The 8,837-nt window shown below is 33.7% G+C and overlaps 1 protein-coding gene across 1 annotated transcript in view; it reads left to right on the top strand.

Annotated features, from left to right (window-relative positions):
• Positions 1 to 4,778: 4,778 nt before the first annotated feature.
• LOC117180645 overlaps positions 4,779 to 8,837 on the top strand; it is a 60,491-nt gene continuing 56,432 nt past the window's right edge. Inside the window, exons 1-5 of the mRNA XM_033373134.1 lie at positions 4,779 to 4,966; positions 5,720 to 5,826; positions 5,890 to 5,980; positions 6,447 to 6,632; positions 6,736 to 6,805. Coding sequence (XP_033229025.1) covers positions 4,798 to 4,966; positions 5,720 to 5,826; positions 5,890 to 5,980; positions 6,447 to 6,632; positions 6,736 to 6,805 — 623 coding nt within the window. The 5' untranslated portion in view covers positions 4,779 to 4,797. The remainder of the gene's footprint in view (positions 4,967 to 5,719; positions 5,827 to 5,889; positions 5,981 to 6,446; positions 6,633 to 6,735; positions 6,806 to 8,837) is intronic.

Below are 8,837 nucleotides of genomic sequence, written 5' to 3'. Positions count from 1 at the left end.
TTGCGCTGGGGTTCAAAGTGGTTCCACTGACCCGGAGAGGGTGTGGATCGGTACACGCGACGGATGTAGTAAACGTAGAGCACCCGGATAGACCCGACCCGGGCGTATGTGTCCATTTCTGCGATGGTAAGTCGGCCCGCTTCCAGATGCTTTTCAATGGAGGCACGACAACCTTTCGGCCGACAATGTTTCCACAGAAAAGGATCGCATTACTCGAAAAGAAAACAACCTTTCAGCCGATGTTCTTTCGGATGACGGAAGGCACAGTAAATGACCGGGAATGGCACAATCAAGGCAAGCCTGGCACCACAAACCCGTCTGACAGGCAGTTACTGATGCACGACTCTACACGAAGGGATCCACACAACGAAAAAGAAAAAAAAAACGGAAAAAGACCGGCACGAGGATTTCGGTACATGTCACTTTGTTTGGTAGTGACGCACGATTCGCGGTAGATTCTTTAGAGACCGATGGCTGGGTAGCTCGCTGCTGATGCTGTGACTCAATGTCACGGAGGATAAGATGAGGGAGGGGGGCGAGCTCTTAAAGACAGCAGAGATTTAAGTGGTTCAGGCGTAATATGTTTATTTGATACACAAGAGGAGAAGGCATAGCGGAACTCTGACTCCTCGGATTTTCCAAAACGGACTGATCTTACGTACTACTCTTCGACTCTCGGTGTCCGAGCGTGAGGCTGGTCGAGAGCAGTGGGAGCAGCGGCGGGCACGCTGATTGACTGCGAGGTCGGCAACGAAGTCGCAGCCAGCAGTGGGGGAGCGCTGCCTCGACCCACACTACTTCGGTTCTCACGCGTCGACACCGAAAAATCCTTAAAATTAATCATCTTTAATTTAAAATTAAAAATACTAAAGATTGGTTAAAAATTCTAAAACTTAAAATGTCATCCATTCCCTATCGTAGCTTCATTACTCACAAAGAATAATGGAGCTACGACGAAAAAAACGGCCGTTAGAGTTTTTGCGTTATTGATTGTTTAATAAATAATTTTTTACGGAAGAATTTAATAAAAATAAAGGAAACTCCAATGGCCCTTCTACCTCGACTTAATTTATTTCACTTACTCCTCTTACTCCTAATGAGAATCTATTTTAAATCATACGGTGAAGTTACTGTATAAACTTGCCTGAAACAAGGTTGAATCATTCTAATTTCCATTTCGGCCACGTTAACAGGGGAGGGGGGGGGGCTTACATATCTTATTATTATTTATTATAACGTATTGTTCTTCCTTCAAAGAAGATATCCTGTAATTATCTTTCGAATTAAGGGAGGAAAGAGGACCGTAATCACCCGTTGGATCTACATCATTAAACAGCGACCTCGGCTACAGGCTGTGTAGTTTTTATTCTTTTAATTATTTTCATTTGACCGTATTTTAAACTGTCTTTTCTACCGCCGTATATCCCGAGGTGCCGGTTGAGCTCCCCGGGTTTTCGCCAGTACGCCAGAGAAGGAAAGGAAGTGAGAAGAGAGTGAGAAGGAAGATAGAGAAGGAAAGTGAGAAGGCGCGCGTGGAGGTGAGTGAGAGAGGCTCTGGCTTACGTGATCGAAGCCTGTCGCCACGTTTTCGTGCGGAACGAAAACAAGACGGCCGGCACGTGATTCCATAAACCGGGGAATTTTCCGGGCCATTACGGTCGCACAGGCAAGCGACAGATGTGCCCGAATTTATTTATAAAAAAAATTTTTTGCTCTACTTTCGGTGAATTAATGTTATGTATTTATTTTTTCTTAGCTTGAATAATAAAACATTTGTACATCTTTTTTGGGTACACAATGTTTAGCTTATCATCTTTTTTCTTATCTTGCAAAGTTTGACCGAAAAATGCAATCTCTGACTTTTGATTAGTTTTTGTGCTGTTCAAAATTAAATTCTCAATATTTAAAAAAAAAAATTTTAAAGTTCTTATGATAATCTTGTAGGGTTTTTAAAAATTAACATTTTTCTTTTCTAGACTTTTTTTCATTTTTTGTGTGATTTAGCTCAAAAGTAGAATCTTTAACAAAATATATACATTTTTAACCAAAAACATTAATTTTTAACGAAAATGATGAACCTTTCCCGTCGAAAATGAATTTTTAACCAAATATTTAAATTACTGTCCATTGAGTTGAATTTCCAAATAAGAAGATTAAATTTCCATAAAAAATGCGAATTTTCAAAAAAAAATAATTACATTTTCAGTCGCACTAGCAAATTTTTAAACAAAAAGATAAATGTTCGTCAAGGAAGAATAATTTTCTACAAAAAAGACGAAGTTTCAACCAAAAGGATGAATTCTCAACCACGAAGATTAATTTTCTACAAAAAATTAACTATTGACAAAATACATTAATATTCAATCAAATAGTTGAATCAACTAAAAAAAAGTTTTTAACCAAAAACGAATAGACTAGAAGATTAATTATCTACAAAAAGACAAAGTTTCAACCAAAAAAATAAATTTTCAACCACAAACATTAATTTTCTTTACAATACATGATTTTTTAACCGAATAGATGATTTTTCATCAAAAAAGGTTAGTTTTCGATAAAAATATATATATATTTATTTTTGAGTTATGGAAATAATTCTGAAACACGAAAATTCATTTTCTGCAAAAAAATGGATTTTTAAACAAATAGGGGAATTTTCAAATAAAAGAAGGTTAATTTTCAACTAAAGAAATATTTTTTTTGTCAAGAATATTAATGTATTGCCAAAAAACCACGCATTTTTGACTAAATGTGCACATAAATTTCCAACAATTTATTTGAATTTTCAAATTCTTAATTTTAAATGAAACATAAAATAGATAAACATTCAAACGAAGAACGGGGTTTTAAGAATACATTGTTACCAAGAAGATTAATGAATTATTTGATATGTTTACATGTTTAAAATTATGCTTAAATCTTTGAAACTTTTTTTATCTCTAAGACTCGCTTAAATTTTTTATAAATGAATCATTTTCCAACTGTTACTTATTAAGAATTAATAATTTCATAATATATAAAAAATTGTTTAAAAATTAAAATTAAAATAGTAACGTTTAAAGTTTAAATTTAGCTCTCTAAAATGTTATATAATTTATAAATGGTTATTTAATATAAAAAGTCAAACCTTTCTGAATATTTAAAACAGATTTTATTCAATTACAAATTTTTAAATTGTATGGGTTTAAATGGAATATCTCGATTTTTTGGCACGAGACAAAAGTGATTGTTTTCTTAATTATTGTCGTAGCCTTAGTTGCAACCAAGAACTATATACACTTATATCCAGAGGCTTACACACTTATTATTTTGCAAACACTTGAAGAAATATAGAATCTTCACTGTACTATACGTTCTTTTACGTCTTTCTATGAATATCTACGAGAAAACTAATTTATTTAATTAGTTGTAATCGTGTAGTTTCAAAATTAAAACGTGCCGGAAATTTCAGCATTCGTTGATGATGAAAAAAGTTACAACATCTGGGATATCAGTTTCGACAGAGAGAGAGGGGGGTAGAGGGAGAGAGAGAGACAGGCTGCAAAATATAGAACATGTAGGATAATCAATTGAACCTCTATGATGACCAGGTCGACTGTCCGAGTACACCAAGATGATCGATTTGAAACTCATGTTGGAACCTTCTAAAGATCGTCGCTTTATCCATCTCCAGGGGCTGTCCTATAGTCAACCCTCCAATATAGTCTACCTGCACATCTAGATAGCCAAGCTGACCTTCTAATTTTTCCGTCTATCAAAAATTACAGTACGAGCAGCAAATGGTTTTAAAAGAAAAATAGATCATTTATTATTTTTGAGTCATCCCTTATCACTTTTGGAAAAACTGCTCTGAACAAAAAGTTTGTTGGGCCGCCGAACAACCAAACGTAGATAAGACCACCAAATGATTATGGTTCAAAAAATACCTGAACTTTTTGAATTTCGAAATTTTGTGTATTTGATTCTGAACCAATCTATTTAAAATCACAAATTTATAATCTTGCTAATATTTAAAAACAATCGAATGAACAGGTTAGAAATATTAAGAGAGTTTATTTTAATAGTATATCTTAATGGGTGTCCCTTCTCAATAAAAATTGGTTCACTTTGTTCTTTGACACATATTTTTGCAATTTGATATATTTTATTCTGTTAAAAATAAATTGAATACTTAAAGAATTCCAAACAAATTGTTTTTTATAGAAAATGTATAGAATATATAGATAATGTTTCATATGACTAAACAAGGAATCGTTTATTAGGAGAGAATGAAAAATTATAATTAAATCCTTTACCAAACCTTTTTTCAATGACTTTAGGTTTACTTAAATATTTACAGAAATTTTGAACAAATTGCCGAAATTTGTCTGCAAAAAGTTGTATCTTCGAAACATATTTACATAATTCAATTTTCTTTAAGACGAAGATTTTTAATAACTGTAATGACAAATACTTGCTAATACTATATTATATTCAGGAATTGTTATTGCCTGTATTTGTAGCATTTTTTGAGACGAAGTTATGTGTCCTTCTTACAACCTTGCAAACTGCAATCTTGTATTTTGAAAACATAAAATTATTTATGTAACAATGAATGCAAATTACTATTTTTGCATTGTAATCTAAATGAACACAGGGTTCAAAAATATGAATTATTAAAATTTTCGAAAAAACTTTGACCCGCGTCTTGACATCTAAGATGAGTTTACAGCCTCGTTTGTACGTATAAAAGCAACTTGATTGGGAAAGCGTTAGTTTTATTTTGATTGTCGCAGTTAACAGTCGGTCGAAATTTAAAAAATGTCAGTGATCTTATATTTTTCGATCGGTATTTTAAGTATCATCCTGTTAGTGCTCTTTGACTACGTAAACAATTTTCAATTTTATAAAGATGGTGACAAAATGCCTGGGCCGAAGGCGTACCCTATTATAGGAAGTGCTCATCTTTTTCTAGGAATGGATGTCATTAGTAATTTTTTTGAATTAGTACACGATGTTTAAATTTATTCTATATAAATATACTGCCACTTCTCAATATTCATATATTTTAAAATTATTTCTTAACATAAATATTTAAAAGCTTGCTAATGCGCCTTACTTTTCAAACTACTTTTAGAATTCGGTCTAAGTGGTTTCATCCAATGAAACAAATCCTATACATGTTTTTCCTGATTTTCTGGAATGTGTAGAAACTATTCTTCGATTGAAAAGACAATATTTTGATTGAAAATTTTTTTAAAAACTAGTTTTAATTTGACACATCGAAATTTTCAGTTTTTCTAGAAAAGAAAAATTGATATAAAAAATACGAAAGAAAAATTTTTCCTTAAAAAAATGTCTACAAAAATACCTTTAGTAATATTTGTCTTTTTGGCCACTACCTTTAGTTCTAACATTTCTCTTCAATAACTCTCCCAGGACTAAAATTCACGATTCTGATTTGAAGGGTCAAGTCTAAGGGAAATTTTTACATGCTTTATGCCCTAGGCCCTTTTCATATAGTTTTAGAAATATCCATCCATTATCAAAATATTTCAATAAAAAAATTCTCCTGCTACGAAGATGATGCTCAATTCCAAGAGAATTTGGAAACGTAAATTTTGCGCAGATAAAGATATTTCAGAAGATTGCCCAACCCAAAAGTGGAATAAAAATTTTGCAACTTTAAGATAGCAAATAATAATGAAAAATGAAGACCCAAAATATGTTTTTTTTTTTTCAGCTACGCACGAAAAGTTATTAAAAATAGCTGAAGAATATGCTTCTCCATTTCGAGGGTGGCTGGGCAATCAATTATTTATTTTCATCCACGATCCTGATCAAATAAAAGTAAATACAAAGTTGAAAAATTTAGAATTTATTCTCAATTAATTCGTTTATTATTATTTTAAGACTGTTTTGACAAGTCCACAAAGTTTGGGGAAAGCTTCTCTCTCCAGACTCCTTCGGCCTTGGTTCGGAAATGCATTGCTTATTGCTCCAGGTAATTAAAGTAAATATAAATAAATTCAAAAACATATATGTGCAAAGACCGAAATTTCTTTTTTCAAGGTCAAAACTTCAAAAAACAGTATGTCAAAGAAAAATGTGATGTTCAAAACATTTATCAAAAAGAAACGTTTCGCTTCTCTTGACTTGTTTCATATTATGCGTTGCTCGGCTTAAAATTCTTATTTGCCATTGTTTTCCTTATTCTGGAAATGCTAAAACTCTGATAGTTTTCTTTTATCGTAAAAAGCCGTTAAGATAAATTTTTCGAATTTTCGAGTGTTATGAATAACCTCACATAGAATTTTCAAATCTTGAAAAAATGGTTGCAACAATTTTTTTTAATGCTCTAACTTTTTAAATTTTTTTACATAATAGCTAACTGACGAACTTGAACTTCAATTTCTGACATATCGTGCTCAGAGACATAAATAAATAAACTTTTGTTTTGCTTTCACTAGTTCCAATGTGGCGTGTCCATCGTAAATTAATTCAACCTGCTTTTAATTTTCAAATTCTAAGAAAATTTGTGCATATATTCGATGAACATGCAAAATTAATGGTTAAGAAAATGGAAGAAGAATTGGATCGAGGTGAATTTGAAGTTCGATCCTATTTGATACCTTTTGCTTTGAACGTGGCTTTAGGTAAGAGAAGTTAAGATAAATAGGACATACCTATATTTTATTGATGCGCATTTATTGCATTTTTCGGTTTGCTTATTTGATCATTGACTGATCATCATTTCAGAAACTTCAATGGGCTTATCCAAAAATTCCGACCTCAACATAAGCGGAGAATTTGGTGTATGTGTAGATAGGTATGAGAAAAATTATTTATCTTACTTTTTTGAATAGGGCTTATTGCGTTAAGCTCTTGAAGTATAACAGTTATCCGATTCTTACCTTACTGACATTCTTTTCCGCCAAACTCACGTCCACTAGTTTAATTTTAATAATGTGTCGAAGGTTAAAAGAAAAAATTCTGGAAGTTTTTAACTTGTGAATTAGGGCCTTCTCCCCTTCGCTCGAAAAAAATACGATGAATAACAGCGGAGGGGATGGGAGTGGAGTGGAAATAACGCAATGAATTGATATAGCATTTTTGGTTCAAAATTCATATTTCCGGTCACATAATTAACGTAACCCACTTTCATTCATATTTAGATGATCATGTCTTTGTTAGATAATTTAATAAGATTGTTCTCTTCTAGACAAATATATTATTTTATTCAAAACTTTTACGCGAGTGAACCCGACTAAACATCATAGTAACGGACTAAATCAAGTGACTGATGAGAGAAGGATGTTGTAAGTAAATTCAATATGATGCTTGAAACCTCCTGCGCTGATGTTGTAGGTACACAATTAAGAGCGGTCGCCAGCGTTGAAGGTGACAACAGTCACCTCTGGATGCTTTCTTAGACCTACCATCAGCTACTCCACAGGGGTTTAATCGCTTTCATCCTTATGGTCAAGTAAGTTTTTTATCAATGCGACAGATATTTAATAAAACCGCTTTCTGAGCTGCTGCCAATACCTTACAGACTCCTAAGTATTGAAGATGTTCAGTGCACCTTGCGTGCACATTGCTTGTAGCCGAAATCACAAAGAGATGAATAGATGCATGAATCACATTCATCCATATCGTCTTTACTTCATGCCTTAACTAGCTATACTTGTGGAGCTTGGTCGTATAGGTTGACTTCAATTTTCGTTGAAGTGAACAAGCAATGGCGATGATGTTAACTCTTACACCTTATTTTCTCACACCATGAAGTCAGGTAAATTGACCCAGAATAATGATCTGTTTGCATAGAAACATCCCAATATAAGATAATCTCCACATAATCAGCACCTGTTAACCACGTCTGGATATAACATGTGTTTGCGATCATTCCTAGTGCTGACAACCTTGTCCTGTATCGCAATGACGAATCCTTCCGACTCTGGATACAGAACAGCCCTTCTTAGCCAAATATTGAATGCTTCAGAATCAACTTCATGTTTATTTAAACGTTTTGGGGTGCTCTCCGAGGATAGACTTCTTTTTCCATTGCATTTCTTATTCCTCTATGGTTTCTGCCCTTACATCCAAGGCTGCATCTGAGGACAAATTTAAGGGTGTGTAGTCACGATTCGTTTTACAGATTGTCTTGTAAAGTGCAACATTTCGTTTGCTATTAAAATAGTCACGCAACTATATAACTTGTGACTCACACCATTTTTTGACATCTACAACACCCCTACCCCTATATGTCGTGGCAGAACTACCCTTTCGATCGCTAAACTTTTTTGGTGCATTCGGTGCTTTGTTATTTCTACGCGGACGATTTTGTTTAACTTTAGAAGCTCGATGTTGGACCACTTCATGAGCCCGAAAGAGTACGTGCGGACGTGGATGGCATGTGTGTTAAATGCGCTGATTTTGTTCGCCGAGTTCAGAAAACTTTTCAAAATCAATCTGATTCGTGTAGTGAAGGCACTCGTTAGGCTTGTTTTAACTATCGCAAGCGAATTCTGCATTCCCTAATTCCCCTTAGACTAAATGCACTGTTCTGCATTTGCCTGGTGCTAACTCCATGTGGATAACATTGAAAAACTACTCTGTGACATCGATCACTTGCTGCAGTTTCTGGACATGCTGTTTAGTGTTTTACTCAATAGCTTCAACGCTAAACAGAACCATAGTGCACTGATTTCAAGCTTCCCTTTACTTTGAGATTGTAGAGTTCCACATTATCTTTGTCGTGATTGAGTAGTTTCTTTTTTAAATCTCACTGGTTTGATCTCACTTTAGGAACACACCAGCATAAAATGGATTAAAGTGCATGTTCAGACAAAGGCTACATT

Source organism: Belonocnema kinseyi, chromosome 9, assembly GCF_010883055.1.
Source record: "Belonocnema kinseyi isolate 2016_QV_RU_SX_M_011 chromosome 9, B_treatae_v1, whole genome shotgun sequence".
Classification (NCBI taxonomy): Eukaryota; Metazoa; Arthropoda; class Insecta; order Hymenoptera; family Cynipidae; genus Belonocnema; species Belonocnema kinseyi.
This window is presented reverse-complemented; position numbering and strand designations above follow the sequence as displayed.